Source organism: Hydractinia symbiolongicarpus, chromosome 8 (genome assembly GCF_029227915.1).
Source record: "Hydractinia symbiolongicarpus strain clone_291-10 chromosome 8, HSymV2.1, whole genome shotgun sequence".
Taxonomy (NCBI): domain Eukaryota; kingdom Metazoa; phylum Cnidaria; class Hydrozoa; order Anthoathecata; family Hydractiniidae; genus Hydractinia; species Hydractinia symbiolongicarpus.
In genome coordinates, this window is record NC_079882.1 from 25,769,136 (window position 1) to 25,785,947 (window position 16,812).

At 30.7% G+C, this 16,812-nt stretch overlaps 3 protein-coding genes across 3 annotated transcripts; 1 reads left to right on the plus strand and 2 right to left on the minus strand.

The window, feature by feature from the left end:
* The first annotated feature begins 503 nt into the window (after nucleotides 1-503).
* LOC130655007 (uncharacterized) lies at nucleotides 504-7,101 on the plus strand. Its single transcript, XM_057457711.1, has 5 exons — nucleotides 504-662; nucleotides 3,079-3,541; nucleotides 5,343-5,495; nucleotides 5,949-6,135; nucleotides 6,814-7,101. Exons 1-5 carry the CDS (start codon nucleotides 534-536, stop codon nucleotides 7,025-7,027), a joined length of 1,146 nt encoding a protein of 381 aa, XP_057313694.1. The 5' UTR covers nucleotides 504-533; the 3' UTR covers nucleotides 7,028-7,101.
* Nucleotides 7,102-8,281: 1,180 nt separating this feature from the next.
* Nucleotides 8,282-11,360, minus strand: LOC130655018 (uncharacterized). Its single transcript, XM_057457720.1, has 2 exons — nucleotides 10,599-11,360; nucleotides 8,282-9,311 (listed from the first exon to the last, which is right to left on the minus strand). The coding sequence occupies exons 1-2, from the start codon at nucleotides 10,601-10,603 to the stop codon at nucleotides 8,966-8,968; spliced, it is 351 nt and encodes a 116-aa protein (XP_057313703.1). The 5' UTR covers nucleotides 10,604-11,360; the 3' UTR covers nucleotides 8,282-8,965.
* A 321-nt stretch (nucleotides 11,361-11,681) lies between these two features.
* On the minus strand, nucleotides 11,682-16,654 carry LOC130655011 (vesicle-associated membrane protein 7-like). Its single transcript, XM_057457714.1, has 8 exons — nucleotides 16,459-16,654; nucleotides 16,113-16,170; nucleotides 15,441-15,490; nucleotides 14,871-14,958; nucleotides 14,701-14,797; nucleotides 14,363-14,430; nucleotides 13,556-13,648; nucleotides 11,682-13,098 (listed from the first exon to the last, which is right to left on the minus strand). The coding sequence occupies exons 1-8, from the start codon at nucleotides 16,602-16,604 to the stop codon at nucleotides 13,033-13,035; spliced, it is 666 nt and encodes a 221-aa protein (XP_057313697.1). The 5' UTR covers nucleotides 16,605-16,654; the 3' UTR covers nucleotides 11,682-13,032.
* Nucleotides 16,655-16,812: the final 158 nt, after the last annotated feature.

Here is a 16,812-nt window from a genome sequence, read left to right on the forward strand (position 1 = left end):
TACAACCTAATGATGCCCTAACCTAATGAATTCATCTTGAAACATAACGCGCATGTATTTCATTCAAATTCCGAACTTTAAGTAATTTTTTTCTTTGATTATTAGTATAGTAAATAATTATTTTATACAAAAGACATTTCAGGTGCGCATTATTGAAGTGACTAAAGTGTTTTTGGTGCGTGATTGAAGACACTGCTCCATTGTTGCAGTAGCGTGCGGAGGTGCGGGGGCGCGATTGCGCACTCAAAAGACGAGGACTGTTTTTTGTGGCATCTTCTAAATTTAATATTAAAAATAGCTGGAATTATATGTCAGTCCTAATCATTCTAGGATGGCAATTCTAACCTAGATTTCAGTCTCGTAGGCAGCCTTGATCTACATTCCAGTAGCAATGTAGAATATTTAGTTTAGTTGGTTTATCCACTTCTCCATTTGTGGCAATTTTCCTTTTGCATCATGGTGGCTAAACTTGTCTTGATAGTAATTATTACATTACAGTTATACCAGCATAAACTACTTTTTGTTTTAGCAATATGAATGATATAGTTAAAAATACAGAACTTTTTGTTAACATCTTGGGTATGTCCAGAACTTCTGCTGTTCAAAAATGGGATCGAGAAGCATTTCAACGAGCATTCAGATGGGCTCATTATTTTGAACAGGTGAGCTTATAATGTATCTGAAGTAGTCTTTTTGAATCAACAGCAAATTATAAATTTAGTTTCCAGGTTGTTTAGTGGCCCCATTGGAAACCATCAACTAACTATAGGTTTTCGTGATTTTCTGGACTAGCTACTTTAAATATTTATTATTAATATTATTGTTGTTGTTGTTGTTGTTGTTTTGTTACCTCCATGAAATACAGCCATTATGCAATATGTTAGAAGTTGGTAGTCTAATGTCTTTTTATATCAGACAATTTTATTGACTTAAGTAATCACATGACCAGTCGCAGTATAAAATGTAAAAAAGGAGAAAACGTAAACAAACATTTATAAAAATTGAACAAGGTAAAATATCATAGAAAATAAAGTTTTATACTAATCGATGAAAGCTTGTGGAAAATGATGTCTTGGGTAATGTCTTATGGTAATATGAACAATTGCTTATTAAATTTCGTAACAAAAACAACAATTTTTGTAAATGTTTGCTTACATTTTTCCTTTTTTGCATTTTGAACTGTGGCTAATCATGTGATCACTATAAGTAATTAAAAACATCTGATATAAAAAGACATTAAGCTGCCAAGTTTATAATTAATATTGCAGCACTTAGTTTAGGGGTCATCTACAAAATTCGTAGCAATTCGTATCAAAAAAATTCGTATATGCTATACGAATTTTCTTTTGCCATACAGTAATTAAATTCGTATGAAATTTTTCTAAATTCGTATAAAATTCGTATGAGTTTTTAATTAAATTCGTATGAGTTTTAAATTAAATTCGTATGAGTTTTAAATTAAATTCGTATGAGTTTTAAATTAAATTCGTATGAGTTTAAAAAAATTCGTATGAGTTTTAAATTAAATTCGTATAAGTTTTAAATTAAATTCGTATGAGTTAAATTCGTACGAGTTTAACAAAAAATTCGTATGAGATTTTAATTAGATGCGTATGGTTTTAAAAAAAAGAAAATCGTTTGACATTGTATTAAATTCGTATATGAGTTTCAAAATAAAATATTTTTTAGATCGCATTTTAAAAGTTTAAAAACGAAAAACGGCGATAGAAATGTTTTTTTAGATCGCATGTTAAAAGTTGAAAAACGAAAAACGGCGATAGAAATGTTTTTATAGATCGCATTTTTAAAAGTTTAAAAACGAAAAACGGCGATAGAAATGTTTTTTTTAGATCGCATTTTTAAAAGTTTAAAAACGAAAAACGGCGATAGAAATGTTTTTTTAGATCGCATTTTTAAAAGTATAAAAACGAAAAACGGCGATAGAAATGTTTTTTTAGATCGCATTTTTAAAAGTTTAAAAACGAAAAACGGCGATAAAAATGTTTTTTTAGATCGCATGTTAAAAGTTGAAAAACGAAAAACGGCGATAGAAATGTTTTTTTAGATCGCATTTTTAAAAGTTGAAAAACGAAAAACGGCGATAGAAATGTTTTTTTAGATCGCATTTTTAAAAGTTGAAAAACGAAAAACGGCGATAGAAATGTTTTTTTAGATCGCATGTTAAAAGTTGAAAAACGAAAAACGGCGATAGAAATGTTTTTTTAGATCGCATTTTTAAAAGTTGAAAAACGAAAAACGGCGATAGAAATGTTTTTTTAGATCGCATTTTTAAAAGTTGAAAAACGAAAAACGGCGATAGAAATGTTTTTTAGATCGCATTTTTAAAAGTTTAAAAACGAAAAACGGCGATAAAAATGTTTTTTTAGATCGCATTTTTAAAAGTTGAAAAACGAAAAACGGCGATAGAAATGTTTTTTTAGATCGCATTTTTAAAAGTTGAAAAACGAAAAACGGCGATAGAAATGTTTTTTAGATCGCATTTTTAAAAGTTGAAAAACGAAAAACGGCGATAGAAATGTTTTTTTAGATCGCATTTTTAAAAGTTGAAAAACGAAAAACGGCGATAGAAATGTTTTTTTAGATCGCATTTTTAAAAGTTGAAAAACGAAAAACGGCGATAGAAATGTTTTTTTAGATCGCATTTTAAAAAGTTTAAAAACGAAATATAATTCGTATAAAAATTCGTATAAAAGAGAATATAATTCGAATGACAATTCGTATGAAAGAGAATATAATTTGTATGAAAATTCGTATGAAAATCGTATAAAAGAGAATATAATTCGTATGACAATTCGTATGAAAATCGTATAAAATTCGTATTAGATTTTTTAAAAATCGTATAACTATTTAACACTATACGAATTGTATACGATTTTTATACGAATTAAAAGCAATTAAATTCGTATATATTCGTATAAAATATCATACGAAATTTGTAGACGACCCCTTAGCATTAGCACCATGACTACCATGGATCGAATCCTGCTCACTATCAGGCAAAATGTTAGCGCTACACAAAGTAGAATTTTTTATTTTTATTCCTTTTTATTTTTACAGGTGCACAAAAAAACTAAATCAAAAAGTCATGTTGTAGAGAAGATTTCGAAACATTTAACAGACGCTTGTAGTCAAATTGATAGTAAAATTGGTCTCTCACCACTGTCCTATACTGACCTGCCAAGCGCCTCAGCTATTTTACGGAAAAATCTCTTGGAGAATCCTTATTTGAGTAATGATTTCTATTTGGAGTTAGTCAGTCAATTTCACTCACAACCAGAAGAAAAGGAAAACTTTAAAAGCCAACTACATTCTTTATCAAAGCTGAAAGCAACTTTACAAATATTGCAACTGATACAAAAACGTTTTGAAGATTGTGCTGTAAGTGAGCGAGACAAAGACAGTGGTATTGCAGATGATGACACTACTGAACTAAAAATGGGAGAGTTAGCTGTGACCAAAGGACAAATTACCGCCAATGCAGTTTTACTGAGGAAATGTCTTTTAAATGTTATTAAACAAGGTAATGCGTTTTTTTTAAAAAAAGAAGGAGAGATAACACTTTTTTATAAGCAACCAGGTGCTTTTTAAAAACGAATCAACTGGTTCGGAATAGCCTAAAGCAAGAAAGTGAAAAAATGACAAAAAAGGAATTAAAAACACCCATAGTTTCCATAGTAACATTTGATGACAACCTGCTTATTCGTTGTGTTATCGTGCCAAACATTCGAAGAGGTTTGGTGCATGAAGCTCTGAAGATAAAGCACACAAGTGACATTATATGTTACAACAAACGCAAACAAAACGAAGCATGTCATAATAAACTCACATTTTGAAACAAATTGCTAACAAAAAAACAGCCTATCATTCATGGTTGAAAGTCTTGCGATTGAAACGTTTATGGTCTTAAACGGCATTTAGTTGACAAAAAATCAAAATTTTGATGTGACCATCATGTTCAGCATACCTTTTTATTAACTGTGCCAATTTTTGTCGAAAATAAAGTAGTTTTAATTTTTGGACAAATTTTGGCCTGAAATGACATTTAGGTGACAAAAAATCAAATTTTTGTATCACCATCATATTCAGCATACTTCATTTGTTAACTGTGCCAAATTTGGCCAAAAATGAAGTGGTTTTAATTTTTGGACCAATTTTGGCTTAAAATGACATTTAAGGTGGCAAAAAATCAAAATTTTGATGTGACCATCATGTTCAGCATACTTTATTTGTTAACTGTGGCAAATTTTGTTGAAAATAAAGTAGTTTTAATTTTTGGAACAATTTTGGCCTAAAATGACATTTAAGGTGGCAAAAAATTAAAATTTTAATGTCACCATCATGTTCAGCATACTTTATTTGTTAACTGTGGCAAATTTTGTTGAAAATAAAGTAGTTTTAATTTTTGGACCAATTTTAGCCTAAAATGACATTTAAGGTGGCAAAAAATTAAAATTTTAATGTCACCATCATGTTCAGCATACTTTATTTGTTAACTGTGGCAAGTTTTGTTGAAAATAAAGTAGTTTTAATTTTTGGACCAATTTTAGCCTAAAATGACATTTAAGGTGGCAAAAAATCAAATTTTTGTATCACCATCATATTCAACATACTTCATTTGTTAACTGTGCCAATTTTGGCCTAAAATGTCATTTAAGGTGGGAAAAAAATTAAAATTTTAATGTCACCATCATGTTCAGCATACTTTTTTGTTAACAGTGCCAAATTTTGTCGAAAACAAATACCAATTTGGCCTGAAACTTAGGGAGTTTGGGAAAGAATCTTAAATCTTAATTTACGAAGTTTAAATCTGTGACGTTGCAATTGACTATTTAGGACAGGGTTAGTTAGTCAGTTATACCAATACTATCCTTCTCTCAGAGAAACGTGAAATCCCAGGGTCGCTTTTTTCTCAAAAAATGCTCCGAAAGAAACATCGACGGTTTTAAAGAATTTCCTACGCCTTCGGGCGCGGAATTCAAAAACTTAGCAAAAGATGAACATGTCCAACTTTTAAAAAAACTTATAAAACGAAAAAAAGTTGTACATCTTCCCTGTTTACACAGTAAGTTTTTTATTTTACATTTAAACGGTTCGTTTAAACTTACCGTGTATTTTAGCCTTAGTCATCAGTAATATGGAGTATCATAGTCAGACAAAACGCCTGGTTAAGAAATTTAGTGAGCTTTTACGTTGACTGACCAAGCAACTTTATTCCATTATAACAGCAATGACTGCCATTAGGGCACCCAACAATTTTCAAAACTCCCTTCCCTAAGTATAGAATAATTTCACAATAAAATTAATCATGTTTATGTTTCCAGCCCCTTCGTTATGCAATGAAAGGAAATTCCAGTTGCACAATAAACTTGAGAATATGATAAGACATGAGAGAGGTGTTGACGTGCTGTTGCTGTCTTTGATTTGTGATGACAAAGATGCTGAAGTATCGAATTATCTGTTGTCATTTATCGAAGGTGAGTAGAGAACAGTTGTTTGTCACGGGGGTTATGCTTGATATGATTCTATCCTGCTCCTCTATAAATTACTTATTACGTAAGGAGTCATTGGTATTATTTTTTTTTGAAATGCACATTTAAAAGGATAAATTTTTGCGTACATTAAGTTTTGCGAATTTTGTGAAAATTTTCAGTTTTAAGTCCACACAAAATTTACGAGGTATTTTTTTCATACCTTAAAGAATTAATTTTAGCAAGGAATTTTTTAAAAATCAAATTTAATTTTCGCGAGAACTAATTTTAACAAGCCCTAATATTTCGCAAAAGTTAAATTTTACGAATTCCGCGAGAAAAGGATTTAATTAAATTTTTATTTTTTTGATTTATGTAGGCGAAATAAAATAATTGCTGAAGTTGAAATTCACATTCCAGTTGCAGACAAAGCAGTTAGTTCATCTTTTTTACTTTTAGATATTTTGGTGCCAAAATGGAAAGAGAACTGGAAAGGGTTTTTGCAGTTACCTCTATCAAAGCTTTTCTCTCAGTGTTTTGTTGTGTATTCAGACTTCAAGAGGGTGTACTTTGATTTGATGCAACATTGTGGCAAAAAATTGCAAGAAGAAATTGAAAAACACGATTTTGTGTTACTTATGGAGAAGTAAGTTCTATTGTTTGTGTTGAAACTCCCTGAAATAAATTTGTGTGTATTCTTATAAAACTAGTCGTTAGCCCGTGGAAAAATCCACGGGTTCGCCCGTCCTTTTATACCTAATTGCGTGCGTCTCGTTACTTGCGCAGCTAAGCTACCATTTTGCGTGACGGACACACGTATGCGGGTATTATAATATAGATATGACCTTAACGTATAAATTTTGGAAGCATTGCATGTGCTCGCAATATTGTTTATGAAAACAAGGTTTGTTAAACTGGGTTACTGTAGTATAAACGGGTATACATGCAATACATACAACATTAAAACACGTTAAGTTATAACTTTAGATGCGGATGGGGTATTGTTAGCGGAATACACTTTTAACCGTAAACGTGTAATCTCACCCTTGTTTTGCTTTTTGAATAAAATAAATTTGATGCAAGTTAATCCTTTTGTTGTCACAACCAGAAATTATCATTGTTCAAATTTTTATCAGCAGCTTATCATTTGACCAGAAAAGCTGCCATTTAAGTTTACGAAAATTATTCTGCGCACCAAGTGACTTTGGAAACAAATAAGTTTTAAAGTTTCAGGTCCGGGCACAATAGATTTGACGAGAGCCGAAACTGGGTAGGATAAGTAATTGGATACAATATGGTCATTAAGTATCTGTTCTGTGTTTAGATCCGATTGCTCGCCCAATGAACAGATGTGCAAGTATTACTATTTTCTTTTTCATAACTTGTTACAAACACTCTCACAAACGAATCTTGAATGCGAAATGCAGGTCGAAGCGTTTGTGAGAAAACAGTGCGAAGGGCTTAGTGATCACACGGTGACTGAGTCGAATGTTTGGAGAAAACTGTCACATGACATGATGGTGTCTTCTGCTATTTAAAAACATTTTTATTTAATCGAGTGTAATTTTATATCACGAAGAATTGTGTTTAAATACTTTTTGTTTTGACTTAATTTACGTTTTGAGATTTGTGTTAAACAACTAGCCAGGCTAAAAGTTTCATTTAACCAGACGTTATCCTTGATAATCTAACAAGAAACCAACAAGACTGTTATTTAAAAACGAAAATTCTATTTTTTTCTGGCTTTTTAGTTGATAGCAACGAAGTGCAGAAAGTAAAAGTTGAAATCCTGTAAAATTCAAATGTTACTTAGCAACTTTGAGGCCGAAATTAAAATTTTGCTCCTAGAAAGGTTGGGATAAAACAATAGAGTTGCTTATAAATTATATAAAAAATGTGTATTTATCTGAAATTGAAAAAAAAACCCAACACGCTCTACTTAGGTTAGAAGTCCCAAAATCTTATTTTTGTGACGTCACATAAATACTTCCATCTTTCTAAGTTCTTTCAATTTTCTGTCTTTGAGAAAAACCCATTTTATGGCGCGTGGCTTTGTGGTTATGGAGCTCGCTTCGCACTCACAAGGTCCGTGGTGCAGTCCTCAGCGCGAGAACGTTTAGCAAGTGCCTTTACCACAGCTAAGGGTCAACCCATGCCATGTGAGGGAAATTGGGTAGGTATTACCGGTGTATACTTAATGTATGCATTCCGAACACAGGACCTACATTGATAACAGTGTTTCCTACACTGAAGTGGCTATATCCTGTATAAATATTCGGAATAAAAATAATAATAATAAGAAGAATAATCAAAGGGTTAAAAACCCTTTATTTTACGCGTCCACAATTTTCATGAATATGTATTTTTCAATTAAAACATATTCAAGTATTTGTTAATTTTGTTCTTCAATATGCTGAAAAAAGTTACAAGTAAAAATGCTGCAAAAATGAGCAGATATGGATAACATGCTTACATAAAAAAACCAAAGACATAGACGTTGTTTGTTGACAGTAAATATATGTTATCAAAGAAGTCAAATATTGTTTTATCCTAGAAAAATTACCTAATTCGTGCAAATTTTTTATTTTTCGGACGGATTTTGATTAAGAAAAGTCAATGTGCAAAAATACATATAAAAACGAAAGTAAATAGATGATATTTTTTTGGAGTATTTTTTTGCGTAATTTGCAGGAATAAGAGATAATAAGTCTTAATATATATATTATATGAATCCAAAAAATTCATAGTTTATCAAGTTCTAATTAAGGATTTTAAATTCATCAGAGTAGTGGAAGAAAATTTCTTAAAATTAGCTATTTAATTTGAGACTTGTTGATCATCGCAAAAGCAGGTATCGAAATTACACACGAAATATAATTTAAAATATCATAAAATCGGCAAAAATTGAAACGGTAGAAATATCTTAAAAACGACTAAATGTGTAAATGGGCTTGAAAAGAAAATACATAATAGTCGAAATGCGACTTTACAAATGTTGTATAGCATTGAATGGTGTGTAGTGACTGTTCCGACTTTTGTCCAGGATTGACTGCTAAAAAAATTTTTTAACGTCAGATTGGGGATTAGGTCCCAATGCTAACTCAAAGTCATGAAGAATCACTAGCACAAATCGGATACTTCAACTTATTCCAAAGAAATTGACAGAAATTTTTTTGGTTTTTTTTTTATGGTGGAATCTTGCAAATATAAAATATCGGGGTAAAGAATAGTGGGAGGAACACAGTCAGAAAAAATGTCAATTCCTTGCAAAATTTTTAGGCTATTTGTGACCTCGCCCCAGGCATTTCCACGCTTATAATATTCTGATGGGACAGTTCCGTAAGTTACTTTCTACTCGTTGTTTATTTTGCAGAACGTTAAAAATGCATCCTTCACAAAACAAATGCTGAAAATGTCGTCATATAAATAAGAATAAAAAAAATGTTTTTATTTACATAAACCGGATGATTTTGTGTTCAAAAGATATGTGACTGGTTGTTTCGTAGTGCAAATGGAGATTGCCGTTTCTGTTGAACTTTCATTGGTGACCACGGTGCACAAGGAAATATACCAGATAACGGTTCAGTTGCTATGTCGGTCTCCTTTGGTGGCGTTGAGGCGCCATTTGATTCACTTCTATCAATTATGCGTTCGTTGTTGTTTACAGATTTCGTCGATTCAGACTCCTCGTTCTTAACGCTGCAAAATACTTGTGATTTCATTCTGGCTTCCTGGCATTTGTTGATGGGGATTATATTCGGAGGCTCTGGCTCCTCTTCAAATAAATTAATGTTACATTTACCACCTGGTGGATTAATAACTCTAAAATGAAGGAGTAACAGTGAAAAATATATTTAAAAAATGTAGTATCCTTTGTAACCTAATTACAGCGGATAGATAAATATTGGGAAGAAAGAAATCAATGTGTGACTTAAAATTTCATAAGGAAGCCAATACCATAATTCACGAAATTTTCGCGTTTTTTTTTATTTTTTAAAGGCAAAAAATTTATTCATCAACAGTTCATACCAATTGTTACCAATAACTGATCAAAATGTTTGTATAACAAACAGTGTGTCACCCTTTCATGTATTGAGTGAATAACATTAATACCTTGAGTGACTTTTGAAGAACCATATGTGTCCTCTACCTCCTTTTGTTAAATCTAATTCGTTTTCGATACAAGTTTCCAGGTGAAAATTTAAACTGTTTCGAAAAAATTACAATCTCACCCTCGTTATAACAAATATTGTAAATGTCGAATTTGTTCCATAAAATACTTTTAAGCACACTAAGCTACATTGTATAAATAACAACAGAATACGGACAGAACATAATCACGAACTGAACATTTCGCTTAATTTTTTAAAAAAGAAAAAGATCTCTGTGAGTCATTATTTACCCCGTTTTTTAGTTTCCCACTGGAGTACCCATTTTATTTACATGCATTTTTAACATTCGATTTAGTAAACTTATAGTGAGTTGGCGTTACAACCATATTTCAACCCCAACCTTTTAACTTGTCTATATAAAAGACCTTTCTTTTTTTCTATCTCTAACTTATCAACTGTAAAATCTGATCAAATTCTTTCCCAACATCTAAATGGAGTCCCCCTCTTCTAACTACCATACCTAAACAATTTAGAACAAAAAGGAGAATTTTTTCAAAAGATCATTTTTGAGTGAGCATTCTTTTCAAATAGAATTATTGACTAACCATTTATAAAACATTTAAAATAAAGGATTTAAAATTATACTTCATTTTGTCCCTTATAAGGACTTCATTATTAATGTATTTACACTCAGACGTTCTGCATTTTCGCCAGGGTTCAATAAAGGGATAAAAATATTTCCCGAATTAATTTTGCATCACAGAATGACTGCACTTATTTATCATGGTGGGTTATATATACCAACCGAATTTCTTTTTGAATTGTTTCCCACTCAAGCAACAAAAAATGCTATACAAACCGCACATTCAATTCATTAAAACAAGACAAAAATAACTTGATCTAAGTGCAATGATCCTGAAAAATTAAAAAGAGACAAAAACAAAACAAAGAGAAAAAATAATAAAAATAGAAGAAAATAAACGAGTAAAAATTCAACCTCATCTTGCTTTGCTTGTTCCTTCAGCTCGATGTTTCCTCAAACGGAATCTCCTCTCGTATGTTTCGTTTGTTTAACACAAACTTAAAATCAGTGAACGTTCGAAAACTCACTAATGCGTGTCTAATTAGTGGTTTTTTTGAAACAACTTATTTCTTTTTTTAATTAACTCCCGCTACACTTCATTAACGAAGCTCGCTAAATAGTTAGACTTTGCCTAAACAACACCACTTCAAAACTCCATCAAATATTTGGAACTATATATACAAAAAATTACCAATAATAAGCGAAGTTAGTTTCCCGTGTATTCAGTGAGTAGAAAATGCTGCCGAAAGTCGAGCATTTCAAGCCTTCTGTTCGTTTGTTAAGATCAGGTCAAGCTGAGATACTCAATTCATTTTATTTCGTCGCCTGCTGCGAAAGTTCAAACATGTTGTAAAAAGACGCGATATGATGCTTTGATACGCGCGAATAAATTACTTTGGCTGTTTTTTAATACTGTTCATTTTTTAATTCATTAATTCTTGTTATATTTATCTTTATTTTTTTTTTTTTTTTTGCGCACCTGCACAAGATTCATTTAAAAAAAACCTTTTTAGACTTCATTGGAAAATGTTAATGAAAATAGTTCATGAATTTCAGCTTCCCATGCAGATATGTTTAGCTCTATATTTAGCTAAATCACAAACATTTTCACAAGAAAAAATCGAAAAGTTCCTGCTCAAAGAGTTCGGATTTTTAGACATTTGAAACCAACCGATGGTGAAACGAAACACTAGTGTAAAAAATTTGTTATTTACTCGCTGAATTTAAAAAAAAATATACAAAATAAAGGTAAAATTGTGCTTTACGTTATTGGTCTACGGTAATTTTTGCAATTGCAAATTTAATAAAAAAGAGAAAACAACATCTAAAAATCTTTTTTAAGTGGCTACTTGGTTATCATCTCCCCCTACAAGTGTCAGAATTATAACATAGATAAAATTTCAGTTTAAACATTTTTTAACGGTTCTTTAAAACTCAACTTGATTTTCTGGACATTTTTTTTGTTGCAAGAAAACAAATTTCACAAAAATTAATCAGTTTAAGAGAAGCAAGCTAAGTATCATTAGCTATACACTTTTTACAATGAGAAGGGTGGAAATGTGAAGGGAGGCATTGGGGAGGAAAGGAGATATAGCGATGTGTCGAGATATCTGATTTCTGATTATATCACATAGCACACACACAAAAAAACCCACAGCAATACGTGACTACAAAAATTATAGTTGAAATTTGAGAACGTGTTTTAAAACAGACTTGATGAGAAAAATTATGCCGAAAGTGATTTTTTGTAATTAGAATGAATCAAGACAACAACACAACTAGCTAATTCCAACTTGTCATAAAAAAACGCCTCATAAAATTTAAGAAAAACGAGAAGTAAGAACAATGAATATGTTATATATACAAAAAGACGTTTTCACAATCCAGCTAGAATATAAGCTGATAAGTTAACATATAAAAATTATAATGTTAAAATTTTGCAAGACTGAATAAGAGATACTGAGTTTTAGAGGCAAGATTGGAAAACTACTCTAATAGCCATTACTCAAGAATCTCAACACAAAGAGCTAAACTGGTTTGCACAGTTCTGAAACATTTCTTGCATAAAGAAATTGGTCAGCCGATAATAATTAAGTACTCAGAAACCCAGAACTTAAGCAGAGATTCTTAACAGTACGTATAAGATTGGATAAGAAAATTACTTTTTAACTGTATTGACAGATTTCTAATCTGATTGGACATGTTTTTGCTTTTTTCTATCTAAAAAGAAGATCAACCAGAATTAAAGCAAGTTGTTAGCAATAATTTTTGATTTTATGTCAATTTTTTACATTACTTCCATTTATAGATATTCCATTCCTTCTATCCTTATGATGTACAATTAATTATCTTACTCGGTGGTTGAAAAAACAGGGAGGACTACAAATAATGCATTCTTGTATAAAATAGACTAATCATACAGATTTCCATAACTTACTAAACATATCATCTTAACATACTAACATACATAATAAATGCCCCCCTCAAACAAGCATCCTTTTGAAATATTTTATTTTTAAAGCTATCCCTGTGTTTGGGCATTTATTCGTGAAAATACGGGACCGAAATTTATAATAAAGCACTGCGTCTCCTCTAATTTGTAGATTAAGGCTTTTTACATTTTTCACTCTTCATTTCAGGGAGACAGTACAAGCATTTGATCAAATGATAAGAAAAGTGAGACAATGGTCTGCAGTTTAAAAATCCATATAGAAAAAAAAACGTGCACGAAAAAATGTGGACCAAGCGGAGTATGACCATAGTTTAGTAATATTTCAAAATTTTTAATAAGTTAAAGAAAAAAAGAAGAAAAAATTAAAAATAGATATTTTTAAAAAACTAATTTCATTTAATTTTTGCCACAATGACTCCAGTCCGTACCACAGGACGCAAATACGATGATCAGAATAAGAACCTATAATAGAAACATAGCTATTCTTAAAGTTCTATTCTCTTCCCTGAATGTCAGATGAAATCGAAACAACAAAACTACTAACAGGGGCGGCACCACAATTTCCACAGGGGAAGGGGAGGGCTTCGGCATAGGGGGAGATTTTAGTGACAATCAACAAGTCAAGCGAGTTGCCGAAACAGCTGGGGTCCCCTAGTGGGGTCTAGGAGCGAAGCCCCGAGAGGCCAACACATTTTTAGAATCCTGAAGCACGTAAAACGGCTATACCTAGAACTTCAGACTTGGATAACTTGGACTTGGATAACATCAATTTTCATGCAGTGATAGAGACACTTATTGGCAGAAAATAAGAAATTATTACTTAGCAAAAAAGTAGGGAAGGGCCTTCTTATTAGCGCCACCCCTGACTTAGAAACAAGATAAGCTGAAAATTGTTTGATTTAAGAAATGCTAAACTTACAAATAACACGACAATAACAGCGATAATCAATTTTAAGTTCTTCATAAACATAGCACGCGCAAGACTTTTACTTGATTTCTTGAATGTCATTGACTAAATAAAAAATATACATATTCGTCGTATTTTACAAATAAGATTGTTCACTTTAACAGAATTAATTTTATTAAACACTGCTAAGTTAAAATTCTAGGCAAATCCGAAGAAAAAAAATCGTTTTACAAAAAGACCACTTCGCGCAATATAATTTTCGTGAATTTCGCGAGTTTTTGTTAATTTTGCGAAAATTAGTTCTCGCAAAAATCAATGGAAAACTTGCTATTTGCGCAATTCGCGAAAATTAATTACTGCGAAATTTGAATAATTTTTTTGATAAACGATTTACAACTACATCATTAAATAAACTACATAAAATTTAAATGTCAGCTTCAACTTCGACAGTTTTCATTTTATATCTCCTACCTATCTACATAAAAACCTTCGCACAACGGTATCCTTGAGAAACAAAACATTAAGTTCTTTTTACGCAAAATTCGCGAAATAGTAGTACTTGCTAATGTCACGGAAATTAGTTCCTGCGAAAATTAAATTTTATTTTCAAAAAAATTTCTCGCGAAAAAAAATTAGTTTTCGAGAAAATTAATTCCCTTAAGCTACATTAAAAGTTTGCATATTTTTTAAAAAAATTATTTTTTTCTTAAAAAGTTTATACAAAGTGTGTACAAAATCTTAATCATTGTTAAACATTCGAAATCAATATTTTGCGCAATATCATACAGATTTGGTATAAAGTTTGCAGGAAACACTTACTGTAGCATTTAGGTCATCTGTTTTTTCCACAAGCAACTCCAGTTTCTCACCTCTCTGTGCAATGCTATCTAAATTAATAACAATCCCATAGAATGGATTATTAAAACCGAATTTTGCTAAATGCTTCTATCATTGTTGTTGAAATTCCACAGTATTGATTTAGATTTAAAATCTAAATCAATTGCACAAGTAAATAAGGACAACGGTCCCAACCTGTTTATTCTGTACTACAGTAATAACTTCCTTGATGACCATAAAAATTTATTCCTTAATTTCTGAAATATTTTATAACGATTCCAATTAATCCAATTAAAGGTATAAACAAAGTAATTCATTACCTATATTATTTATCATTATTCCTTTAAGTTCATCAATTTCTTCTTCCACACGTTGCATTTTAGTTCTCTCACTGTCTGATGGATTTGAAAAATGACGCTAAGGAAGACACATAAAAAATAAGCACATTTAACAAACAACGTCCATATTATTGTATTTAGGAAATACAGACCATTTCTGATGCAAGTACCCTTGAAAATTCACTTTGCATGGCATAAGGTAAAGCTGTAGCAGCACGCTGTTGATATGTCTTCGTAAATCTGTGAAAAAGTTAGAATAAATATCAAATAAATAATTCTGTATACCTGTAGGAGAATTAATAATGCTTAGATAATAATGATTAGATTTCGTGAAATTAATTTTTATATCCTTCTGGCCTTCCCTAAAACCTCTAGTTTGCAAAAACATGGACAGAGTTGGATGATTTTGATACGAGATTCAAAGAAATAGATCCTGTATAATCCTAGGGACCCTATTCCCAAAAATAAATCTATGAAAACTTTAACTTCCCAAAAATAAATCTATGAAAACTTTAACCTTTGAATCACAAAAAAAACTAGCATTAGTTAATCGTTTTTCAGACTTGCTTTGAGACAATTTTCATATGATGCAAAAGGCAGAAGAATGATCTTTACTATATATTGCTGAAGCAGCTCAATTTGCCTTGTTAAAATTACATAATATGCTCAATATTTAAATAAGTAATTTAAATAAGAAAGAGCTTTTAAAACATATTATATACCTTCTTTTCACTTCAGCCAGAAACAAAAATGACTGAGTTCTATCGAATGTCTAAAAATAACAAGTACACCATATACACTACTACAAGCATAGTTCTTAATAAAAAAGAAAAGTGATTACAATATATAAATGTTATTGAAATTCTTTTTTTTTAAGCCAAAAAATGAATTACGAAAGGTGACAAAATTTATACATAATACAGTGATAAACGAGAGGGCAGGGATTATAGTTGACTCTATGTGCGATTTTGGTCATGCCACATTTATTTTTCTGTACCATGTTTTTATTATGTCCCTGTAATCAATGTATTGTGCCAAATTATAAAATTTAGACTAACTATGAATTTAATTGATGGGCTAGCAATGACTAAGTAAAATACTATATATTAAATGTTGTAGCTTCTGATAGCCATTTTCTACATCATGTCCAAAGCAACACATATTTTTTATTATGAAAAACTCTTTCCATTAAAAAACTTGAGAGCTAAAAAAAGCAAACTATCCTGGAGCAATTTCATAATATTTTTTTACGATATACTGAATGATAATATTCATAAAAATATGTCTTGACATTAAGATACTATGCCCCTTAATTAAAACAAAACATTATATAGAAGTTCACATTTAAGTTTGATTATGTTTAACCGCAAAATGACCAAAAATTAATCACTTACATCGTCTGATATGCAAAGGTAGATTATTCCAGATTCAGAAATATAATGAAATAAATATCTAAAATCAATAAAAATATAGTGATCAAGTAAAACAATAAATATATATATATATAGTTTTATGGCCAATCAATTTATTATAATTGTATGTTTGCCAGATAAATTTATAAATTTAAAAAAACATTTTAACAAATTATTTAATGGATAAGCTTTTCGTTTTATTTACAACATCTTCAGTGCAGTACAATATATTAATGTTACTCAATACGTGTTGCCACAATATATACATATTTTTATGTTTCATACCTTAATTAAACAGGAATTATGAATGCATATAAAATACACTTACCCAGGCTGAGTAAATGTCATCTTTTCATTTCCTGGGTCAATTTTTAATAAAATATGCTCTGTAATTTCTTGAAAGTTTCCAGAACATGAAGCATGTTTAGCAAGGACTGTTGTCCCACGAGCAACTGTACTGTACAACAAAGGCATAACTTTTTAAGACACTAAAATTTAAATTAAAAATGTAAGTAGAAAAAAGGCTTTATATAAACAAAAACAAGACGTATAATATACGCAAACAACCTCGCGAATAAAGTTTACAAAAAGCTGTCTATTAAATTGTGATTTCTGTTATGAAGTTAGACACGACATATTTTTTTGCTATTCAGATAGGCAATAATATTTGTTACGCACTACG

Bases quoted from the DNA above. Each gene is read 5' to 3' on its own strand.
- LOC130655007 (XM_057457711.1), top strand. From the start codon at position 534: ATGAATGATATAGTTAAAAATACAGAACTTTTTGTTAACATCTTGGGT. The intron at 3,542-5,342 runs GTAATGCGTTTT...TTATGTTTCCAG, and splicing joins TTTAAATGTTATTAAACAAG to CCCCTTCGTTATGCAATGAA. The intron at 5,496-5,948 runs GTGAGTAGAGAA...TTTTACTTTTAG, and splicing joins TCTGTTGTCATTTATCGAAG to ATATTTTGGTGCCAAAATGG.
- LOC130655011 (XM_057457714.1), bottom strand. From the start codon at position 16,604: ATGCCTTTGTTGTACAGTACAGTTGCTCGTGGGACAACAGTCCTTGCT. The intron at 14,798-14,870 runs GTCTGTATTTCC...TGTCTTCCTTAG, and splicing joins GGGTACTTGCATCAGAAATG to CGTCATTTTTCAAATCCATC. The intron at 13,649-14,362 runs GTAAGTGTTTCC...TTTTTTATTTAG, and splicing joins CAGATGACCTAAATGCTACA to TCAATGACATTCAAGAAATC.